The sequence below is a fragment of the Pteropus medius genome, unplaced genomic scaffold, assembly GCF_902729225.1.
Source record: "Pteropus medius unplaced genomic scaffold, Ma_sr-lr_union100, whole genome shotgun sequence".
NCBI classification, from domain to species: domain Eukaryota; kingdom Metazoa; phylum Chordata; class Mammalia; order Chiroptera; family Pteropodidae; genus Pteropus; species Pteropus medius.
The window spans coordinates 1,978,692-2,004,061 of NW_024345872.1; the positions used below are offsets into that span (position 1 = coordinate 1,978,692).

Here is a 25,370-nt window from a genome sequence, read left to right on the forward strand (position 1 = left end):
ACTCCAATTGTTACCATTCCATTCCCCCTCAGCTGAGCTCAGATTAGGAATTGCTATGTAATAGTTTAGCAGAAAAGTTACTGCAAATTATAATCTCAACAGTCCTTTTCCATTCATTTATCCCAAATCAGTTCATCATCCACCTATCCACTCATTCTTTGGCTCTTATGTCAAGTAACTGCCATATTCCCTGCATTCTGCTAGATGCTGAGTATAGTGAGGTGACTATACAGCAGTGCTGATAGGAATACCACACAGAATACAATTAGAGTACAGAAGTAACATCTAAATCCTGAAGATCGAGAAATAATAGACTACTTGCCAGGATTGGTTAAACATTGTGAGCAGTAAAGTGTTGAGTAAGGTAAACATTCATACATTCATTCATTCGTTCATTCATTCAATAAATATATTAAGTGCCTGCTAGACACTAGGTGTTAAAATTGTAGCAGTGAGCAATTTGGACAAGAAGATGGTTTGGTATGTGGGAATCTGTTTTATTTTCAACCCTTGATCTAATTTGAATTGCAAGATTATGAACATTGCTTTTGTAGTTGTATTTGTCTAAAACTTCCCTAAATATACTATGTCCAAGAGGTTTACATCCAACTGCATGGGGTTAGCCTTTAACCTTATGTGGTAGACAAATTAGACACTGGCTTTTTCTTTGCTTATTTCAGTGTTTGGTGGCAACGCCCTCTCTTACAATCTGCCTTATACTCTACCCAACTATGGCTTTTGAACATTCTCCAAGATCAGCCCCGCCCCCTCGGTTGGGTGCTTTTGTGTAAGACATAACCTACACAATCATAGGCTGTGGTCCTTCCTATTCCCAACTTTCCAAATATTTTAGGGCTTTTGTGCTACCATAATGTGCTTTTAATGTCACATAGCCTTATATATTGTGTTCTAGTTCATGTGTGTGCCCTGCAATGCCTTCGAGATTGTCAGGTCCCGTAGAGCAGGCCAGAGCTTCTATTTATTTTAACTCTTTCCACAATGCCAGGGTAATGCACTGTGACTATAGAGCATACCCTCAAATGTTGTTTGATTCACTCAGATTCTGAACACATGGCCATAGCTAGGTCTTATGAACATGTCTGTCAATTTCACATCTCTCAACAAATCCAAACTCAAAGTTATTTTCATTGCAATCAAATGCAAGGCCAAATTCTTACCAGCTTTTGACAAATTCTTATGTACTTTTTCAGATCTCCTGCCAGCAACCATCTTGCTCTAGCAAATTGGAAAGCTTTATAACATAATGCAAAGGGAGTGTGGCAGGCACAGACATAGCAGAGCAGAGCTAATAATAACCTTTAAAAAGAAAAGCTACTCCCAGGAATCTTGGGACTGATGGCAGGCTGGTTGGAGGGGTATTTTGAGGAGGGGGACATTTTGGCATCCTTCACATTAACTAGTAACTGCTTACTTCATTTGGACATTCCCTTACTTCATAGGGAATAGCTGTTTCCTTATGATGGGAAAACAACACAAAATGCTGTGGCATACACATCCCAAATTGAAGTGAGAGAATTAATTTTCCTGGTATTACAAGGAAGTCTACCTCACTTGGAGTGCTTTCTTCTCCTGGCAGAATTCAGGGCACGCTTTTCAAATGTTGGCGTGCATCAGAATCACATGAAGCATTTGTTTAAAATGCAGATTTCTGGACCTCACCAGACATTATACATTGTAGTGTAGTTTTGCCTAAGGGCTAAAAATGCAATTTTAAAGTGATGTAAGCAATTGAAAATAGAGTTATTCCTTGATATTCTCAAGGAATTGGTTCCAGGACCTCCCACAAATACCCAAATCCAAGGATGTTCAAGTCTCATAGAAAATGACATAGAATAATGCATACAGTCAGCCCTCTGCATCCGTGGATTGAAAATACCATGGTTGGTTGTATCTGTGGATATAGAACCCACGGATGTGGAACCCATGGATATGGAAGGCTGGCTGTATATCACAGTTTTTAATCCATTTAAAAAAGATACAGGAATCTTCAAAATGTAGAAGAAGCCTGGGCCTCCTGCAACCACTTGGAGGCCCTGAAGTAGAGAAAGTCCCCTCAGTGAGTATTACCATATTCCTCTATGCCCTCACCAACAACTTATTCCATGTGTACTATGGTCTAGAGAGGAGCCAATTCCCTATCACTAAATGGTCAGCAATTCTCCTCTCTTCTCTAAGGCTGCTAGGTGGTTAGAATTTCCCATTCTAATTATTCTGGGGCCTGCTGGGAATGACTTGATATTAGTTTATCTAGTTTAGAACCCTTGTGGCAACCTCAATTCAAGTGCACCAACTCAGCTGCAAAACATCAGGACAAAAAAGAGAGCTCTCCCTTCAGCTTCAATTCACTGCCTATCCATTGCCCCAATACTCCCTTACACCCTAGTACTGATGCCCTCCCAATAGTGCATGTAAGCCTTCCTAAATGGCAAGCACCCCCTCAGTGCATGTTACAAACAGGTCCTTCTCTGTATTGAACATGTGCAGTTGTCTATTGGGCAGCCATTGTGTCCATCCCCTAACCTTAGGCATAAAATGGCTGCTAATCCCTCTCCCCAATTATGTTGCTAGGTGGTTGGAATTATGGCTTGGCATGCTGTGGACTTTTTTGTTATTTTTCTTAGGGAGGAGCTTATCATGTTTATTTAACATTCTGTGCAGAATTTTGTTTTTCAGTTTTATTGAGACATAATTGACATAGAGTACTGTATAAGGTTAAGGTGTATAACATAATGACTTGACCTATATATATCGTGAAATGCTTACCACAATAAGTTTAGTTAACATCCATCACCTCATACAGATATAAAAGAAAAAAAGAAAAAGAGAATAAATTTTTTCTTTATGATGAGAACTTTTTAGGTCTATTTACTTAGCAACTTTCAAATATACTATTCAGCAGTGTTAACCACAGTCATCACATTTTACATCACATTCCAGTACTTATGTATCTGGATGCTTGTACTTTTCGACCACCTTCATCCAATTCCCCCACCCACCACCCCTTGCCACTGGTAACTACTAATCTGATTTCTTTTTCTATCAGTTTTTTTTCCACATATAAGTAAGATCATATAGTATTTATCTTTCTCTGTCTGACTTGTTTCACTTAGCATAATGCCCTCCAGGTCCCTCTATGTCTTTTTTCTAAAGAAAAGGTGAAGACAAAAAAATGGCAGAACAAAAGATAATTGCAAGTTGATCCAGTGCATTAAGTCCCTGAGATCTACCTCCCATCCTCTAAAATAGTTTTGCAAGGTCCTTGCAAGCATCTCTAGATTTTATTTGAGACCATTTAGTACATGGAACACAACTGCACCCACAAAATAATACATGTCATAAACAATGAAGCTTAATTCTCTTTCCCTCTGATTCCAAGCTTTGTGGCAGGAAATGGGGCAAATTGGTGAGGGCATTGGATCCCCAGGATTCTCTACTCTGTGATCCACCTCTGACCCACTCTGTTGCCTTCAAAGAAATTATCTGCTTTCCGAGAGTCAGAATGAAATCTGGACAGTTTTTAATTTATAATTTCTTATACCTTCAGCCAATAGGATTGCAGTGCTTCTGCCGTTCCTCACTACCTCCTCTGCAGTCACCTTGCCAGTTTCAATTTTTCTCCTCTTCTTGTCCTCCCTGCTCTACCACAAGGCGGAGTTGGGGTGTGAGGAGAAAGAAAAAAGACCTCAGGGTAGTTGGATGCTGGAAATTAAAAAATGTGGTTCTTTTCCAGTAGACGCCAACACTTTCCATTGTTATGTAAGGAAGGTAGGGCCTCAATGGAATTGAACACAGTATGGGTAAATTATGATTGAGGAATAGGATGGAGAGAGAAGTTGGAAGCAAAATGCCGTATCCTATGTAAGGACAGAAAGGACAGCACTGTAGAAGACTCTGGGTAACATAAAATATGTATATCATAGTTGAGATTTGGAAATACACCATGTTACTTTCTCTAGACCTCTACTTTATCACTGCAAAAAATATTCTTGTGATATCTTAAGTGGTCCTCAAAAGAAATACAAATGCTCCTCAATTTACAATGGGGTTGTCCCAATAAACCCATCATAAATTGAAAATATCGTAAGTTAAAATGCATTTGATATACTCAACCTACTGAATATCATAGCTTAGCTTAGCCTACCTTAAACATGCTCAGAACACTTAAAAGTTAGTCGACAGTTAGGCAAAAATTCTCTTTCTGCCACTGCCTAGCATCACAAGAGAGTATAGCACAGCATATCACTAATCTGGGAAAAGATCAAAATTTGAAATTCAAAGTATGGTTTCTATCACATCATCATAAAGTTAAAAAATCATGTCAAACCATCATAAGTCGGAGACTGTCTGTAAGCTCTAATTAAACTCCCAAGCCCCGCTGAGCTCACATGGTAGAACTGTCCTACTTACATCCTGACGAGGGGTGCTTGTCATCACGGAAAGAGAGCTCTCATTGATTTATGGAGCTACCAGCTTCTCTACACGGGCATTTTCTGGCCAGTTTCAAACACAATGGACCAGAAAATTAAGTATTATGTGTTTTTCCTTTTAGCTTGTCCCTGGGAAAGGGATATCAGATAACCAGTACCCCACGTTTTTGTCTAGAATTTTATACTTTTCAAGTGCTTTCATATACTTTCTCTCATTTTATTGTCACATCCACCCTGCAAAGTTATCAAGGCACCAATTGTTATCTGCTACAGATATGGCAACTGGAGTCTGGAAAGAGAAATTACGTCTTGAGGGTCACACATCTAGTTAATGGTAAAGCAGATCTAGAATCTGAATCTTCTGACTCTGACTTCTACTCGCTTGGTTCACTTACTATCTCTAGGGATAATGTTCAAACAAGAGCAACCCTCACAGGAATCAGTGGGATAATGCCTGGAAACTCAGCCCTCTCTTTAACAACCTGCCACACCTCGCTCCCCCATCGGAAGCTCCAGGTAGCCTGACCTTCTTGTGTCCTCATTCCTAAATCCCTGTCTCTGCTCCTCTCTCCCCCGTCAGCCCTTCCAAGCCTTGGTATGGGCTCACCAATACCCACTGAATAAATGCTCCTCCTTCCCTCTCCCACACTCCCAATTAAATTGCAGCTCAAGGCTTTACTCTTGGAAGAATTTCCATGAGTGCCTGAGGACATAATGACCTGGATAGAAGGGGAGGGATTTGGGGAAAATTTTTTCCTTTTATATTTCAATTCCTTTTTTTCCTAGGTAGGAAAATAGAGCTGGCTTATTCTCATCTGTCAGTTCTCAGCTGAAGTATCATCTCAAATAGACCTTCCCTGAGTAACCAAATTAGAGTGGCTTTCTCCCTTACTCTATCTCACAGCACCCTGTTCTGTTCTCTCATACCAATCATCACAAATCACTTTAATGGATTTTTCTCTATCTACTTATTCTTAGGCTCCCCACTGGAAGGAAAGCCCATTGAGGTTAGGGATTTTGTTTTGTTCACTATTCCAGTTCTAGAGCCTGATGCAGAGCTGGTGTACAATACATTTTTGCAGAAGGAATTAATTGAAGATCCAAAAGCAGAAATGTAAATGAAGGGAACATCAATAATATTATGTATCATTTTTGAAGCATATCATTTTTTTAGTCTTCACAACAGCCTGATGAGGTAAGTTCTATTACTATTTCCATTTTATGAGTAAGGCTCACCAAAGTGACAAAATTTGTTTAAGGACACACAATTAGAAACTGGGGACCACAATTCAAATCTGGGTCAGGTGAACTCTAGAACTTAAACTTTTTTTATTAAAATTATTAGGGTGACATCAGTTAATAAAATCAAATAGGTTTCAAGTGTACGGTTCAATAATACATCATCTGTATATTGCAGTGTGTGTTTACCACCCAAAGTTAAATTTCCTTCTGTCACTGGAGCGGGTAGGTAGATGGGATAAAGGGGGGCAAGCTTTTAAACACTAAGAAATATTGTCTTTTTGGGAAGTACAATAAGTGGGATTGCATAATAACCAGCATGCTCACTCTTGTGTGTCAGAAAGTTATCTCCAAAAGGTGCAGAAACAGAGCCTGATCAGGGCTCTGGGATTTTGATAAACACATCCCTCTATATACTTGGCCAAGCCTCTGCCTGTCCAGGTTTTTCTTTTTGTTTCCTTCAGTTTCTCTTTTCTCCAGAAGCGACCTTTGCAGGGCTCCTGCATTCAGCTGTGCAGGTTGTACAGTGCACAATTCTGAGAGCACCATTCATAGCAGATGTGGCAGTCCTGGAGCCCACTGAACTCCTTATCACCTTTTCTGGGGTTCCCTAGAGATATAAATTGAGCCCTTCAGTCAAGGAGGTACGGACTGTTCCACTTGCCTGCATCTTTCAGTTGGGGAGTGGGGGAACTTCATTTCAGATAATGCCCCTACCCATAGCCATAGAAATTTATTCATCTCCAAACATTAAACACATACAACGGATACAAAAGCTATGTTATGTATTTTCTAATAGGGCTGACAGACTATAGACTAATTTCCCCAAGCTTCTCCTTATTGATCAGTGAAAAAGTATATATTGAGTACCTACTATTTGTCCCACATTTTACTAGGCACCAGGGAAATATAAAGAAAACCTTTGGATGGATAGAGCAATCAGAAAGTGGTGAGAATGGTGGTTTGCTGAGCTTGCTCTGCAGTTTTCAGAAATAATTAGGACTAAGCCAACTAGGGATTTCATTTCTGAGCCTGGGTAGAAAAGAAAGATAGGTCTTATAACCTGGGAATGTGAAAATCTATACACTTGTCCCCATCTGGGATTCTTACTGGTCTCATGTACTCAGATTGTCATAGCATGTGCCTTCTAACTTCCTGCCTCACTTATCAGAAGTTTGCTTTTAACACCTCCAGGCCACAGTATTTATATTATACATATAATATGTAATATGTAATTACATATAATATAAATAATATACAATCCATGTACTATTTTCTAGATTGCTTCTAACTATCACCTCTTGAGTCATTGGGTCTGAGTTTACCCTGACCTAATTCCTTGTACATAGCAGACTCCCAAGTCCTTGTAGAAAAAAATGAATGAATAAATGAACAAATTTGCCATGTAACTCTGGGGAAGTCTCAATCTTTGGAAGCCTGTTTCTTCATCTGTAACATGCAGATAATAGTGCATACACTCACAGAGTGAGTGTAAGTATCAAATATCACAATATATGTATATGTGCTTTGGAAAATATAAAGCACTATATTAACTATAATTATTAAATCCATCATTTGGGCAGACTTTTTTTCAGTTAGATAATGCTCCTACCCATAGCCATAGAAATTCATTCATCTCCAAACATTAAACACATGCAATGGCTAAAAATCTACGTAATGTATTTTCTAACATGGCTGACAAACTAGACTAATTTCCCCAAGCTTCTCCCTATCAATCAGTGAAAAAGTATATATTGAGTATCTACTATTTGTCCCACATTTTACTAGGCACCAGGGAAATATAAAGAAAACCTAAAGAGGAGTCTCTCTTTCTTAATGGAGCTTCAGTCTACAAAGGTAGAAGAGAGACATATTTTGAAAAAACTGGAGCAGGAGTAGGCAAACTATGTCCTGCAGGCTAAATCTGGCCTGCCACTTGGTTTTGTATAGACTTCTAGCTAAGAACTGTTGTTACATTTTTAAATAGTTGAAAAATCAAAAGTAGAATATTTTTAACACCTGAAAATTATATGAATTTCAAATTTCAGTACCCATAAATAAAGTTTTATTGGTACACAGTCACCTCATTTGTTTATGTATTTTCTATGGCTTCTTTCATGTTACAGGAGCAGAATTAAATAGTGTGACAGAGATCTTACAGCACACATATCCTAAAATATTCACTATCTGCCTCTTTACAGAAAACTTTGCCAGCCTCTGAACTACAGGACAATAAATGTAGGCTTGGTCAGCTTTGTTGCTCAGTCTTCACACTTTAAAATAGTCTGGGAAGTCACGTGCATTAAAAAATCATTAATTTGTAGTCTCTCACATGACCAATTATTCGGTTAATCACACTTAAGTGATAAAACACCAATAAAAACTCTGACACGAAAGCCCTGAGCACGCTTCTGGCTGAATGATACATCAGTATTCCAGAAAGGTGACATGACTTGTCTTAGTTCAATGGGGAGAGAACATGAGAGCCCTGTGTCTAGGACTTTCCTGGTCCTTGTTCTATGTGTCTCTTCATTTGGGTGGTCCTGACTTATATCCTTTATAATAAAACTGTTTTCGTAATTATAAAAAATTTCATTAATTTATTCATTTATTCAATAAACATTAAGTGAGAGCCTACTGTTTCAGTGTATTGTGATTAAAGATGAAGAGACTTCAGCATAAAGTATCTTTGTGTTGGTTAGTTTTCTTGTATGAAATGTATGAAGTAGGTATTAAGAGTAAAACCCGGTGGCATAACCTCTTAGAGGGTACGTGGGATGATGGAAACTTCTCTGTACATCCAGGAGTCTTTAGGGGTAGGCCAATGGGAACTTCGATGGAGTCAGTTAAGAAGATTCTAATTTCAGTAGTTCAAACCTTTTTTAATAATTGGTGTTGATTTTGTAATGAATGAGGAGGCCTACAATACTTTCTTTTCTTTCACTATTAGAAATTCCCGATATGCCACATTTATTAAGAGCAGCTTTAAGATAAACATACTTCTCATCAAGCCTTTGTGATTAGCTCACAAATTTATAGGTCCAGATACTTCTATAAGTTCAAACACGCAGGGGAAGTTGGGAAGTTGGGAAGAAAACAGAGGCAAAAACAAAATCCTGTGACTGAAGAGGGGAGAATAAGGAAGAGATAAATACAATGACCTTTTCCCCTCATTTTTTACTCTTAGATCTCCTCTATTTTCCTCTTTTAAACAAAAGCAAATTTACCTTGACAGCTGAGATAATTTAATTTTACTGTCATATCTCAAGTAAAAGGCAAAGTAATGCAGTGGGTTGTAACCTCTGATGCTCTTACCGGGTATTATGACTTCTGTGTTGTAGCTATAGGACACCTCCTGGCCCATGCTTTCTCTCACACTGCACCAGACTACAACAGGGCTCCAGTAACCACAGGGAGGGAGAGAAACATTAATATTAATAACTCAGTGCTCACATTTAGTTTCTATTCTTCAAGCTACTAGGATATTAAAGAACATTTATATCACTTAGCTTTCCAGTCAATTGATTCCTGATGCCCTGAATAAGGATAATGAAAATAAGGCAGAAGTCAAGAAGAATCACATTCCTCAAGTATGAGTTCTGGGCCATGGGCATTTGAGTTGTTCACAAATATTATTTGTAGCCTATAAAAAGAACGTTCAGAGATTAATGCATAAGAAAGCCAGGTCTTCCACAAGGAACAATTCTTCCTGAGACTCAGCTCTGAAATCTTTAAAAATGAAATAGTTATTTTTAGCTCTAGATTGTTGTATACTGGATGGAAGAGGAAAGGACATCAACCAGCCAGCAGATGGACAGAAGTATTCTTTGGGCATTAGGCCCTTCCTGTCACTTTCATAGTTGGTACTGTTTCTGTTTGAGTTACCCAAAATAGAATTTCCATGACAACTACTGATGTTCCTGATGCACATCCAGGTGAATCTGTGGTGCAGAGGAGCAGCCCAAGCATCTGCCCTGTTTAGTTTCCCTTTAGCATAGGGAAAGAAAAACCATCACTTCTTTTCATTTGTCCTCTTCCCATTCCTACTTTCATCTTTGTCAGTCACTGAAATCATTACCAGGCAAGCAGCAGGCATCAAAGGCTGCTGCTGCTGTTGGAAGCAGAGTCTACTGCTCAGCAAAGACCTGCCAAACTATACCCTCAGCATTTTGAGGAAAAGAGCTTTAATTCCTAGCAGATTCGAGCTCTCAGACAGCTTGCTGACCGTGAATGAGTATTGATGCAGAATGATCGAAGAATCCATTTCTGTGTCAGACCACCAGGGGGAGGGCCAGGCCAGGCCCAGGCAAGATGCAAAAGTCTGAAGAGTCAGTGTTTGGTGTCCCCTGCAGCTTTTGTAGAGAGAATGCTCCTCTCTCCACTCATGAAATAGGAGGGTGGATATTTCATTTGCCGGTGAAGATATGATTTCAAGAGAGGCTTTCAGCAGCAAGAGTTATCTAGGAAGAAAAGGAACAGGGCTGAGAGGTCCCAAGGCAGGATGTATAAGTTGAATGAGGAGTTTTTTTTCATGTAGATGAGCTTTGACCCTCTATGGGTGTGGTGATCTCAGGTGTATTGTCTGATTGTTCATCTGAGAAGGCTGAGATTAGCAGCACTGCTGACAAGAAACCAGAAGTTCCAAGTCTGGTGGGCGTACTAAGGAGAAAAAGAGCTAGTGGATCTGTGTGTGTGTGTGTGTGGCATGTGTGTGTGTGTGTGTGTGTAAAAGCTTTGAGAATCTCAGCTCTGGGAAGGAAAGAAGGTATATTAGGGACCTCATAGTGAAGTGCGTATCAGGTGCTTTTTGGCCTCAAGTGTCTATGGGATAAATACAGTGGTTCTGTGCATGGGTTTGGGGGTTTGACTCCTTCAATCCAAATCCAGCCTCTACCACTTTCTAGCATATGACCTTATCAATAAACTGGGGATAATAAAATATCATAATATGGTGCATTATCCTGGTTTTTCTCTAACGTCTCTTGGCTGTTCTTTCTCAGTCCCTTTGGGCAATCTATTTTGTTATTCCAGCTTCTAAAAATTAAAGTGCCTCAAGCCTAATTTTGGACCTTTTCTTTTTTTCTGTCCACACTCCCTTAGTGATCTCATCTAGTCCTTCTAAATCCCTGGCTCTAGTCTGGACCTCTCTGCTAGATCTGTAGACCAGGAGTTTGGTACTGGTCTGTGGCCTGTTAAGAACTGAGCCACACAGCAGGAGATGAGCTGCGGGAGAGCAAGCCAAGCTTCATTCGTATGTGCAGCCACTCCTCAGTATTAGCATCACCACCTCAGCTCCACCTTATAACATCAGGCATTAGGTTCTCATAGAAGCACCGATCCTCGGTGCCAAAAAGGTTGGGGACTGCTGCTGTAGACCACACCTAGTCAATATCTCCACTCAGATGTCTAATAGGCATTTCCAACATCACACATCGAAAACTCAACTCTGGATCTCTGCATTCCTACACCTTAGCCTGTTCCTTCCCCACTTTTTCCGATCTCAGTAAGGGATAACTCCAACCTTCTAGTTACTCAGGCCCAAAATCTTGGTGTCATCCTTGACACCTCTCTTTTGCTCACACTCCACATTTGATCCACTGGTAAACTGGATTTATCTTTGAAATATATCTAGAATCCAACTGCTTCTTATCACATCCATCACGACCACCCTGGTCTAAGCCACTATTATCTCTAGTCTGGTTGATTCAATGGTCTTATAATTTCCGTCTTTGCCCCTGTACAATTTTTGTCTTTTCTCAATCAGCCACAGAAATCTTATTAAAATGCACGTTAGATCATGTACCTCCTCTGATCAAAACCCTCCCATGGCTCCCCATTTCACCTGCAGTAGAAGTCAAAGTCTTTACAAAGGTCTTTCATTCCCTAAATAATCTGTTCCTCACTCCCACTACCTCTCTAACTTCATCTTTTACTTCTCTCCCTCGTGTTCATGCCACTCCAGTCACACTGGCCTTCCCAAAGTAGAAATAAAGGTGTCAGTATAGCTGAGCTGTTATCGAGGGGCTCTGGAGAAGAGTGCTTTCAAGTTCATTTCCATTGTTCACAGAATTCATTTCCTTGTGGTAGTAGGACTAAAGTCCCCACTAACTTGTGGGCTGTCAGCTGGGGGTCACACTCATGTCCTAGAGGCCACCCACATTTTTTTAGTTATTTAATTCTTTTTTTATTTTTTATGTAAAGGGAGTTTTATTATTTATGCTTTTGAGGTCTCATATGGCTCTCTCCATCTTCAAGCCAGTAATGGGACATAGAATCCTCTGTGTGTTTTGAATCTGATATTCTCTTCTGCTACTGGCTGGAGAAAATTCGGCTTTTAAGGGACACATGTGATTAGATTAGGCCTGCCTGGAGAATCTCTTTGATTAGTAACCTTAATTACATCTGCAAAATCTCTTTTGCCATGTAATACAACATAATCACAAGCATGGTATCTCATTATATTCAGTCCTGACATTAAAGTGGGAAATCTTGGGGGAGCACTTTAAAATTCTGCCTACCACAGTGATATTCAGACTGTTTAAGAAACTGACCAATCAGAATGTATGACAGCAATAGCATTGGAACAGGAGCATGGAAAATACCTGCTGTTCCAGGTGTTATACTTGCTGGAGTGCGGGGTGCCCTGGGGGTATCCCAGAGGGAACAGCTGGAGTGGCAGCTATTTATCACCTGGTATGGAAATATTTCAATATTTTAAAAACTGGTTGCCGTATCAGTGCATAGCAGTTATCTGCTTGGTTAGAGGGTTACAAATCATGATACAGTGTGTGAAGTGCTGTTTTCTCCTCTGTGCTTTGAGAGGCTGAGTTTGGTTCTAGATGACTAGGGTAGGGCAGGGAGGCCACCTGCCCTCCTTGGCACTTTGGTGGTGTGCAGCGGCCCCGACCAATCTTGTCTGCTGTCTTTACTTTTCTGGGTCTGTTCTGATGAATGTCTATTTGCATAACTGTTTTCTGCAGTGGGAGAGTCCATTCATCATCAGAGCCTCCAAATGTTGCCACCCTAATGGAGAAAACAATTCTATGTATTTGGGCTCTTCCCAAACCACCCAGCAGATGTGGCTCAGTGAGGCAATTGTTATTTACTTACTCTCAGTGTTAGAGTGAATACTCCACAGCAGCCAAAGAAACTTAGGGTTCTTATTAACTTGTTGAATGAGGCTTTATCACAGATCGTCATGAGCCCCATGTTCTGGGAGGCCAATCTCAGGCAAGAGAGATGCCCCTTACGGGTGAGCTGGGGGTAGGTATAGGGCCTAAGGTCAATGAATTTTGTGGGACTGCTCTGTCTCTCTCACTAATATTTTTATATGGGTGAATTTGATTAAAAAAGCATCAAGGACAGCTTCACTTGATGGAACTGGGAGCAGCAAGTGACAAGGTAGATGTGTGAATGAAGCATCACAGAGGAAAATAAGCAGCTTAAGGGAGATATAAATCACTGCTAGTTACAAATAATAATAATAATAATAATAATAATAATAATAATAATAAACAATATGGCCAGCTTCACCTGCTGATGCTGGCTGGGACCACAGAGCACAAGCCTGGAGTGATCTCTGCTTCCGCATATTTTGAGGCTGACTCTATCCACTACTGCAGTGGAGCCTCTTCTGGCATAGAAATATGAATTGTCACCAGCAGCTCTGCATCCTGCACAGATCACTGAGAAAGAGCTCACCCCTTCAAAGGATTGCTATTAACTGGTGTTCTTGAGGCCTGTCTTAGAATGTACACTAAACAGATTCACAGTAAAGCACATTGACAACTGAGTCTCTACTTAGACAGTCAGCCTGTGATACCTTTTGAAGTAAGAAAGATTTGTCTTCAGTGGCTTCCTTTTCTATAACCTTTCCCTCATATCAAGACCCTTCTAAAAATTGCATCCACTACTGAAGTGGAGATGTGGCAAATGGAATCAAATCTACTTGCTGGTTTTTATCACTTAAATGATTCCAGGTATTTTTGGATTCAGGCTGCTCGATATTAGAATTCCACTGGATCCAATTCCAAATGGTAAAGACACATTACCAGAGGATCCTAAAGCAGCCAGTAGTATTCAGAATGGTTGGCTATGACCCCACATGTGTGAGAGGGTATAGGTCCCATTCAGGCCATCTCTCTGCAATCCCTCAAACCCCCAACCCCTAGTTCTCTCCTAAGCCAAGGTATTTTCCTCAGGTGCAGCAGTAGGTGGCATTAAAACACAACTTACTAATAACAGGTGGTGCCAAGGGAGCTAGAGTAGATAATTTTCACTCTTCCTAGCAAAATGTCACTGAACTCAGGAGACATCACAGCCCTGCATTAGGCAACAAGAAGATATCTCCCTTTTCCACTACCATTAGGAACAATCAGCTGTAGGATATCAAGGGAGAAAATAAACACTTCAGCATGAATATTGCCATTTTGGCAGGGTAGGGGTTCAGGATGGTAGGCATAGTGTTGGAAAAATAAAACCCTGAGATTCTATGCCTGTTCTCTTATAGAAACAGACTAGGAGTGAGCATAGATCATTTCAGAGTTCTTAATCTAGTTGGGTTTGAACGAGAGAGAGAGAGAGAGAGAGAGAGAGGATAAAGATGAAACTGAACTCTATTCCATTTCAAAAGCATCAGATGGGCAGAATTTTAGAGCTCGAAAGAACCTTGTGAGTCTATCCTGCTCATCTGTGGACACCTAGACTCACAGTATATTGGGGGTATTAAAGACATACAGATGGCCAATAGGTACATGAAAAAATGTTTAACATCACTAATCACCAGGCAAATACAAACTAAGACCACCATGAGATACCATGTCACACTTGTCAGAATGGCTATTATCCAAAAGATAAGCAGTAACAAGTATTGGTGAAGATGTGGAGAAAGGGAAACCCTCATACACTGCTGGTGAGAATGTAAATTTGTACAGCCAGTATAGGAAACAGTATGGAGTTTCCTTTAAAAAATTAAAAATAAAACTACAATATGATCCAGCAACCCCACTTCTGGGTACATCGCTGGAGGAAATAAAATCACTATCTTGAAGTGATATCTGTATCCCCATGCAGCAGTATTCACAATAGTCAAAATATGAAAGCAACCTAAGTGTCCATTGATAGACAGTTGGATAAAGAAAATGCGATATTATGTATATGCACATATATATGTATATATACACACAGTGAAATATTATTCAGCCATGAGAAAGAAGGAGATCCTGCCTTTTGCAATAACACAGATGAAACTGTAGGGCATTATGCTAAGTAGAATAAGTCAGACAGAGAAAGACAAATACTGTATGATTTCGCTTATATGTGGAATCTAAAAAAGTCAAACTCATAGAAACAAAGAGTAGAATAGTGGTTGCCATGGTTGAGGATTGGGGAAAATGGGAAGATATTGGTAAAAGAGTACAAATTTCCATTTAGAAGATGAATAAGTTCTGAGGATCTAATGCACAGTGTGGTCAATATAGTTAACAAAGTTGTATTACATACTGGAAAGTACTATGAGAGTAAGTCTTAAACGTTCTCACAACACACACAAAAATGATAACATGTGAAGTGATGGATGTGTTAACTAGCCTTATGGTAATCATTTTGTAATATATATGTATATCATATCATCATATTGTACACCTTAAACATACACAACGTTATACAGACATGCATCACTTAACAATGGGGATATGTTCTGAGAAATATGTCATTAGGCAATTTCATCATTGTGCGAACATCATGGAGTGTACTTACACGAACCTGGATGGTATAGCCTATATGGTAGAGCCTATTGTTCCTAGACTACAAACTGTACAGCATTTTACCTTACCGAATACTGTAGACAACTGTAATGGTATTTGTGTATCTAAACATATCTAAACACAAAAAAGGTACAGTAAAATATGGTATAAAAGATAAAAAAAATGGTACACCTATAGAGAGTACTTACCATGAATGAAGCTTGCAGGACTGGAAGCTGCTCTGGGTGAGTCAGTGAGCGAGTGATGAGTGAATGTGAAGGCCTAGGATATGACTGTACATTACTGTAGACTTTATAAACACTGTCCTACAAGCCCTCCCCCTGCTTCCTTCTGACAGGGTCAGAAAGGCAACATTGAAGTTGTCAATGCTTCTCCATGAACTCTGTGGGCTGGATTGATAGGCAATATTCAGGAGAAACTGGTTGGGTAAGGTGTAGATCACCACAATACTGACTGGCAGGGAGTGAAAGGTGGCCTGAGGATCAGTAGGAATAAGAAATCAAGATGGAGAGATAAAGAAACATAGTGATGTCATGGCAGTGTGGTATTGGCTAGTGCATGTTGCAACAGTGGTCAGATTAAGAAATTTAAAAAAGAGGGAGGTGTTTAACATGGAGAAGGTGTAGAACTGGGGTCTCGATAGTTAGACTTTGGAAATTTGTTTTTGGTTCCATTAACCTTGTCTGGCACAAAGGGCTCTTTCTGGCATTAAACTGAAGAAATAAAACTTACTTATGCTTTACATAATTTCATCCTGAACATATTTTTAAAGTAGAGGGACAGGCTGGCTCCACACTATCACAGAAAGCTTTTACTGAAGTGGCAGTGGCACTTAATACTTGTTACGGCAGTTCCTGTGGACCCGTGTCCTTATACAGAATCTCAGGTCCTCGGGAAAGAATTTACAGCAATGTACTCTGAAGTCCATCAAGCTAGATCTGGAAGGACTATAGCACCCTCTGAATATGTAGAGCTGGAGGGGACAGGCTCCTCTGTGTCAATGGCTGACTGATGGGGATGTTATCTGTGCGCTCAAAACTGACGTGCTGTGAGTGAGAGGGAATCTACTGCCAAGCCCCACAGATATTATTCCTATCAGAGAAAAACACATTCAACCTGAACCACATATCCTCTCATTTCTTATAAGAAATTTAGCTCCATTATTACCCTATGGTACCACATTGTATATGTGGTTCATTGTGACCAAAACTTCTTATATGGCACATAACTGTATGCCAATTACATATCAATAAAACTGGAAAAAAAGACCATCTATCCCAACCCTCCAAATTTTTGAATGAAGAAACCGAGGCTCCAAAAGAGAAAGTTACTCAAGGTCACATGATTATAAACAACAGAACCAGAACTAGAGACCCTGGACTTTTAATTCCTAATATATTTTTTCACTATACTCCTCTCCTTTCTCCCTCACCTAAGCACCTCAGATCTTAACCATTCTAGTAGATAATTTTATATCCTGATTTTTCAAACTCTCCAATGGAAGAAATTCTACAAATTCACCTAGGAGAATGCATTTCATTGCCATTTATGTTTAGGAAGTTCTTCCATATATATATAACTCAAAAGTCTCCCACTGCAACATAAACTCATTCCTCTTTGATGTGTTCTTAGTGGAAATGGATCACAGATGTTTACTACCACCAATAATAATTATGAAAATTGGACATTATGTGCGTACATATGTGTGTATGGACAGGCATACCTCAGAGATATTGTGGGTTCAGTTTCAGACCACCACAATAAAGTGAATATTTCAATAAAGGGAGTGGTAATCTTTTTGCTGGTGGAAGATTCTGCCTCCAAATTGTAAAAAATGCAACATATGTGAAGTGTAACAAAGTGAAGCACAGTAAAACAAGTTATGGTTGTAGACATACCCACGCATGCACACATATACACATGTAACCTATAATTAATCTTCTTTTCTATAGGCTAAATGACTCCTCAGTAGCAAACTAAGTCTGAGAAATAGCACTTATGAAGGAAGATAAGACTCAGGTCTTTCTATTCTGTGACTTCTATGCTACAGCGAAACTTTGAGCAATAGATAGACCTGTGGGGGTGATCAAGCATCTTATGAATTAAACATCCAAATTCACTGATACTCAACTATATAGAATCTTGGCCAGAAGTCCTTGCTAATATTCCACTTCTAGAAATGATAGGCAAATCATAAGAAAATAAGCTAAGGTTAGATATTTACTTTGACATGAAAAACAGGGCAGGGCCCAGATTGATCCCATATTCTATACTTTTGCCATTTCTAGTTTAGAGTAATATATATTGCTGATCTAAATGGTAACATGATGGTCAAAAATATTTAGCAATGGACTCTACTTCAGAGTGTCTCACAGTGAAGTGCAGTTATTCATGTATCCTTGATAAAAAAGTAGCCACTCTCTCTGAAAAAGTTGTCCTTGTCAACGGAGTCCTCAGTTTTGGGAAGGAGATGATTGCTGTGGAGAAGGATATAAGGCCCTCCTGCTTAGAGAACTGGATCAGTTCAATCCGTCCTGGAGATTAGTGGGTGACATGTAGCCTCCTAAGCTCATATCTCCTGAGCTCTCCTTAATAAGTCAAGAAAATGGATTCAGAGATTTAAAAATATTTTTTAACAGGTAACCAGAAATTCTTATTAAAGTAGAACACCTTTTTCTAGATTACCAGGACTCAATGGCTGAAGACTCCAAACTGATTTGCCTTGGAAGGAAATATTTAATCTAACAACTGGGAAAGCTAATGTAAAATAATTGAGGCAGACAGGCTGTTTCATTGAGTTTCCAATGGGCTCCATGCCAACGTGACCCCTCCCAAAACCACCCTTGTAAAGGTAACCACCGTGTAAAGCAAAGCTGCTCACGGCAATAAGCTGATACGAGTTGTTCATCATGGCGATCAGCATGTTCAGCAACACTACCAGAGAGATGACATTGTACGTTCCAAACATGGTAGCTCCCACAAACTCTGTGAACTCGTGTCTGGCTTTCACATTGGTGACGTAGAGATTTAAAAGGCCGAATACAGACCAGAAGAGTGACTGAAGGGTTTCAAAGAGCCTAAAAAGAAGAAAGAGCAGGTGAGTTAATTTTCTAGGAAGAGCAAGAAGAGATAGAAAACATTAGGTAATCTGGGGGCCTGGTAAGGGGCACGCCGTATTTGCATCCAAACAAGTAGATTGAAGATTTCACATGGTTTGGTATCTTCCCCAACCCAAACAAGCCAGGTAAGTTTGTTTATTTGTTCCCATTTCTATGTCTTATGCTTTGCCTTTCTACCTGTAATACCATCTCTCTCTTCTCAGTCTACACAGAACCTATAATGTTCCAAGATTTATTTCAAGGCGTACTTCTTCAACCAAACTTTCTCTCTCATCTTATACCATGTGATTTTCCACCTATCTAATTACATAGAGGGAGAAATGCAGTGGTGCTTGCATTAAGAATATGGTGCTTAAGTTAGATTGCTCTGGGTTAAAATGTCAGCTCTGACACTCGTTAGCTGAGTGGAACATGAGCAACTTACCATTTCTGATACTTCTTTTGTGGTTCCCACAGGGCCCAGAATAGTGCTCAGCTTAGTGGAGGAGCTTAAGGATTCTTGAGCTAACACTTTATATGAATTATTTTAAATGTTATATTAACTAATAATTATTGAGTACTATAAAAGCATACTAGGCGCTTTTACATACATTATCATTGTGATCTTTATGAAAACTTTGTTGTTGCTGCTGAGGAAACAGAGGTTCAGAAATTGACTATGGTCTCTCAGCTATAAGTGCTCATTAACTATTTGACTTTGGGAAAGTTACATAGCCTCTTTAATCTTCAAGTTTCTTGATAGTTATTGATAGGATCACTACCAATTGTTGACATTTATTGTTCTCTTACTATGTGCCAGGCACTGTGCTGTTTTGCATGTATTATATTATTTGATTTTCAGAATAACCCGAAGAAGTAGCTACTATTTTTCTTCTATTTTTTTTTTTTTCAGATGAAAAACTTAGGTACAGAGCAGTCACACAGGCAGGAAATGGCAGAGGTAGGATTTGCACCCAGCTCTTCTAACTCCAGAACCCACATACTTAACCACCTTACTCTATCACATAAGACACAACATGTAATGTGTGCTGGCTGGAAAATTACTGCTTGGCTATCGCCCATGGGAACATAACAGTCTAACAATAAGCTTTCTGTTTCTGTACCCCCGCTTGCACAACCGACCTGTGGGTTGACAGGTAGTGAATACAAGAAAAATAGACCTTTGTGTTTAAGACAGAATGAGGAATGGGATTCAGGGCTTAAAAACCCTGTACCTCTACATTTTGGGGCTGCTTAATTTGGGGTCCACGTACCCCTGGCAGACCCAGCTGGCTGAATAAAGAGCATGTTTCCTATAACTCACTGATTTCTGGTGGGCCGTGTGTCTTTCAGGTGCTGGCAGTTACAACATTTGGAGGCCTCAGTGAGATCTCAGGGAGTGGCCCTGGGATCTAAGACCGGACCGGCCTCCGAAGCGGTTGCTGTCCCTGTTACGGATTGAAAGGGGTGGCCAACCTGAGATGTTCCAGGGCCCTTGAATGCTATGACGGGTCAGCACAATCGTCAAGGACGCAACCTTTTAGGGCATGCTCTTTGTTCCTGGTCCTGACGGGAATCTGGAATCTCCGAGGCCTCGGTGTCTGGATAAAAGGTACCTTCCTGTTTCTGTTGACTGGTCAGTGAGGGTCCGTGGAGAGAATGGACGCAGTCTTATCTCCCGGACCATGGCCAGGCTGCGGGATGCCGCCTCCTGTGCCCTGTTGTCGGGTTCTGTTTATTGTCTCTGGTCTTGTCTAGGTTGTAGGTGGCGGACTTCTCTGGGTCCACCTACACTCCAGTAATTGTTCTTGTCTGAGTGTCTGATTGTTCTTGTCTGAGTGTCTGTTTTCTGTTTTCTGTGCAAGCAATGTGGGGAAGCCTGAGTTCACAGAAGACACCTTTGGGTTGTCTCCTGTGACATTTCAAAGAAGGGTTTGTAGAAGGAGCTGACTATGGCATGAAATTTTCTCCGGGCAGACTAAAAACATTGTGTAAAGTTGAGTGACTGTCTTTTGATGTAAACTAGTCTCCGGAGAGTTCTTTTGACAGGGGTTTAGTGAGGAATGTTTGGAAGATTGTCACGGGAGACCCAGGACATCCTGATTAGTTTCCCTACATCAATTAATGGTTAAACCTTGTTCAGACACTCCCTCCTTGGCTCCGCCGGTGTGCCCTTTCTCTAGGGGCACGAGCCTTAGTTGTGGGCCCCCCGAAACATGCAGCAACTGAATCTCCAAGACAGCCCAGTCCCTCAGTCCTCCAATCTCTACCGGAGGACAGTGACCTTCCCCCACCCTATAATCCAGGAAAACAGAGGCCAAATAGCACCGCTTCACCTCCTCAGACATGGGCAGGTAACCCCTATGGGCCTCCTGCTCCTGCTCTGGGCAGGGCACCAGCCATTACCACCACCCCAGCCATCCTCCCCTTGTGAGAAGCACCACCGCAGGGTCATCACACAGACAGGCCCTTTATGGTTTACGACTAGTGACCTGTACAACTGGAAGGCACAGAATCTGCCTTTCTCTGAGAAACCCCAGGCATTAATAGGATTCTTAGAAAGTGTCTTTCAGACTCACTGCCTCACCTGGGATGATTGCCAACAGCTTTTAATTACCCGCTTCATGGAGGAAGAACGCGGAGGCATTCGGACTGAAACACAAAAGATAGCTGCGAGAGGGAGGAGAGTTGAGGAAGCAGGGGAACAGATTGAGGAGGAATTTCCCTCTGCCCACCCAGACTGGGGACACAATTCTCAGGCAAGGAGAAAGGCATTAGATCGGTACCACCAGATTCTAATTGGAGGAATTAGGATGGCTGCTCGTCAGCCAACTAACCTTTCTAAGGTAACTGAAGTTATACAGGGACCTTAGGAATCCCCTGGAGCGTTTATTGAACGAGGTGTACCGGGTATACACCCCCATTGATCCTGAGGCCCCTGAGAACCAGCAGGCAATTAATATAGCCTTTGCTACTCAGGCGGCCCCCGATATCCCGTGTAAATTGCAAAAAATTAGAAGATTTTGCAGGGATGAACCTGTCCCAAATTGTTGAGATAGCCCAGGTGTTCAACAACAAGGAGGCACCGGATGACCCCAAACGTATGGCTAAAATCCAAAGCTACTGTCATCAACCCAGCCAATCGGTTGCCAGACCCAGACTCCGAGACTCCCGTTCATGAGTGCATAGATTTCACTGATGCTATGTGTTCCTCGCGGCCAGACCTCAAAGACTCCCCTCTGCCTGAGGCCGATGAAGTTCTATTCACGGACAGGAGCATCTTCATGCAGGAAGGAAGGAGGTATGCTGAGGCAGTGGTCGTAACTAACTGGCACCATCTGGTCACAGGCTCTTCCCCATAGGACTTCTGCTCAAAAGGCAGAACTCATCGCCCTCACTGAGGCACTAAGATGGGGAAAGGATAAGGCAGTCATGATATACACTGACAGCCGATACGCCTTTGCCACTGCACATGTACATGGAGCCATCTACAAGGAAAGAGGGCTTCTGACTTCAGCTGGGAAGGACATCAAGAACAAGGGGGAGATCTTAGCCTTACTTGAAGCCTTATAGATGCCTAAGACTCTTGCTATTGTTCTTTGTAAAGGGCATCAAAAAGGGAATAGTCCTGAGGCTGAGGGAAACCAATGAGCCAATGCAGAGATAAGAACAGTGGCCACAAGGCCAGTGGGGTCCCCACCACATCTACTGACTGTTGTCCCTTACCCAGAACTGCCTCCGTCTCTGACCTATACGGCAGAAGAGAACATATATTTTCAAGATAAGGGAGCCACTAGGAACCAACAGGGGTGGTGGACAACCTCAGATGGAAAAATCAGGCTCTCATGGCCCTTGGAAGGACTCTCCTCCACCAACTACACCAGACCATACACCTAGGGCAAACTAAGATGCTCCAAGCTTTAGACCCCTACTTTCACTTGTTAAAAGGGAGAAGAACTGCAGAGGAGATTGCCTCACGATGCCCGGCTTGTGTCCAAATTAATCCAAAGAAGGGGAAGATAGAATCTAGGCATAGGGAAAGAGAAACTTATCTGGGGGACCACTGGGAAGTAGATTTCACTGAGATTACCCCGACTATGGGGGGGCTACAAATATTTACTTGTTTTTATAGACACATTTTCAGGATGGGTAGAGGCCTTCCTCACCAGGAAAGAGACTGCCTTAGTAGCTACTAAGAAACTACTACAAGAAATTCTCCCTCAATTTGGTCTCCCTGGAACTTTAGGGTCTGATGACAGGCCAGCCTTTGTAGCAAAGGCATCACAACAATTGGCTAGGTACCTAAATTCGTAATGGAAACTCCACTGCGCCTACCGGCCCCAAAAGTTCGGGCCGAGTAGAGTGAACGAATCGGACCCTAAAAAAGACATTAGTCAAGTTAGGATTAGAAACTAGTGGGACCTGGGTAGAACTACTCCCCTTTGCTCTCCTCCAAGCCAGGTGTACTCCATATATTAACGGATTCACCCCATTTGAAATTTTCTTTGGAAAACCCCCACCTTTAGTACCTAGAATAGAAGATGAGAAAAAGGCAGAACTACGTAACCTTGTCTTACTTAAGTCTTTACAGGCCCTTCAAAGTGTACAGAAGGAGATTTGGTCTGGGGTTCATGCTGTCCACTCAGCCCCAGGGGACAGACTGCCCCATCAGTTTCAGCCTGGGGACTCTGTGTGGATCCGGAAGTTCACTTCCAAGGGACTAGAACCCAAATGGAAAGGACCCTTCACTGTCTACCTGATGACACCCACTGCAGTTAAAGTAGACAGCATCCCATCATGGATTCATCACTCCCACGTGAAGGCAGCACGAGAGTGGACAGCTCAGGAAGACGGGCCCTTAAGACTAAGACTCAAGCATACATAAGTATAACCCTTTGTTTCTTCCTTTTTATCTCTTTAGCCCAGGCATTCGACCAGCCACAACCAAAATCAGAAGGAGCATTAATAACTTTGCTAACGACAATACACAAGGTCTTAAATAAGACCACCCCAGACATAGGACAAAATTGCTGGTTGTGCCCAAACCCAAAAACCCCCTTACTATGTCGGGGTAGGAACTCCCTTAAACTTAACTGAGCTCAGCAGGCTAGAACTTCAAGTCGATTTACTAGCAGAAGTAGTCCTCCAAAATAGAAGAGGTTTAGATTTATTATTCTTAGAACAAGATGGATTATGTATGGCTCTAGGTGAAACCTGTTGCTTCTATGCTAATAACTCTGGAGTAATTAGAGAGAGCTTACGACTAGTAGAGAGAAATTAAGATGCTAGGGAAAAACAAAGACTAGAATCAGATAACTGGTTTCATAGGATGTTCAGTTGGTCACCATGGCTAACAACCCTTCTATCTGCTATAGCTGGACCTTTAATCCTCCTCCTCTTCTTGTTAACTTTTGGCCCATGTTTCCTCGATTTCTTGTTTGCATATATAAGGAAGAGAATTAATTCTATTAAACTTTTAGTATTACAAAATAGAGGCTATGAGCAAATTCCACATGAAGAATCAAAGATTTGATTTTCTGCTAAGGCCAGTGGGGAATGTGCTGGCTGGAAAATTACTGCTTGGCTATCGCCCATGGGAACATAGGCTATCGCCCATGGGAACATAACAGTCTAACAATAAGCTTTTTGCTCCTGTACCCCCGCTTGCACAACCGACCTGTGGGTTGACAGGTAGTGAATAAAAGAAAAATAGACCTTTGTGTTTAAGACAGAATGAGGAATGGGATTCAGGGCTTAAAAACCCTGTACCTCTACATTTTGGGGCTGCTTAATTTGGGGTCCACGTACCCCTGGCAGACCCAGCTGGCTGAATAAAGAGCATGTTTCCTATAACTCACTGATTTCTGGTGGTCCGAGTGTCTTTTGGGGGCTGGCGGTTACAACAACATACTCAGCACAGTGCTTGGCATGTGGTAAGCATTAAAAATGGCAGCTATTCTAACTGTTTACTTGTGTTCTCTATTAGACTATGAACTTCTTGAGGATAAAGATGCCATCTTACTCAGTATCTTCATTGCCTGGCACATAACAGTTGCTGAATAAATGTTTGTTGAATAAATCTATAATAAAGATAACAGGAGAAGCAAATAACTAAGGAAAGCACAAATGAATAGCACCATGCTGTGATGACAGTAGTGAGAAGGCTATAAAATGAAATCAGGGGGAACAGCTGAAGACAATCAATAAGAACCTTTAATATCTGGTCAGAAAAAAAATTGCCTTTTTAGGAACTGAGTTTGTATCTAGGTAAATAAGATGGGAGAATATGGACTGAATGTTGGGTAGAGAAATCACCACTGATTAGGTAGAGATAGCCCCAAATGAATGGTGATAGTTTACAAGGAGGTCCCAAGTGACCTGCTAGGTCATGGCTCTGTGCTATTTAGCTTTACATGTATTTGTGATTATTACAACTTTACACAACAAATTTTATATGGCTTTACAAAACCAGTTTTATACCTGAATCCCTGGATAAAAGCACAAACTGGAGCTTGTATGCATGGATTGAAATCCTGACTCTGCTACTGATCATCTTATGTGACTGGGGGCAGCCTGTTAACTGTTTTGTATCCTAATTTCTCCATTTGTAAAATGGATAGCAATAATAGTACTTACCTGATAGCATAGTTGTGAGGATTAAATGAGTTAATTCACGTAAAGCTCATTTTGTAATAGTGCCTGGACCTAGCACCCAGTAAACATTATTTTTATAAGTATTATTAACCTTCCACCTAAATACAACCTTGTTGTTTTACCTTTCTTTATTGTCTTTATAGATTGTTATCCATTTGCATATCTAG

The 25,370-nt window shown here is 41.0% G+C and overlaps 1 protein-coding gene across 1 annotated transcript in view; it reads right to left on the reverse strand.

Annotated features, from left to right (window-relative positions):
- TRPC5 (transient receptor potential cation channel subfamily C member 5) overlaps positions 1-25,370 on the reverse strand; it is a 178,250-nt gene that overhangs the window by 16,790 nt on the left and 136,090 nt on the right. Inside the window, exon 6 of the mRNA XM_039874758.1 lies at positions 18,333-18,528. Within this exon, the coding sequence (XP_039730692.1) occupies positions 18,333-18,528 (196 nt within the window). The remainder of the gene's footprint in view (positions 1-18,332; positions 18,529-25,370) is intronic.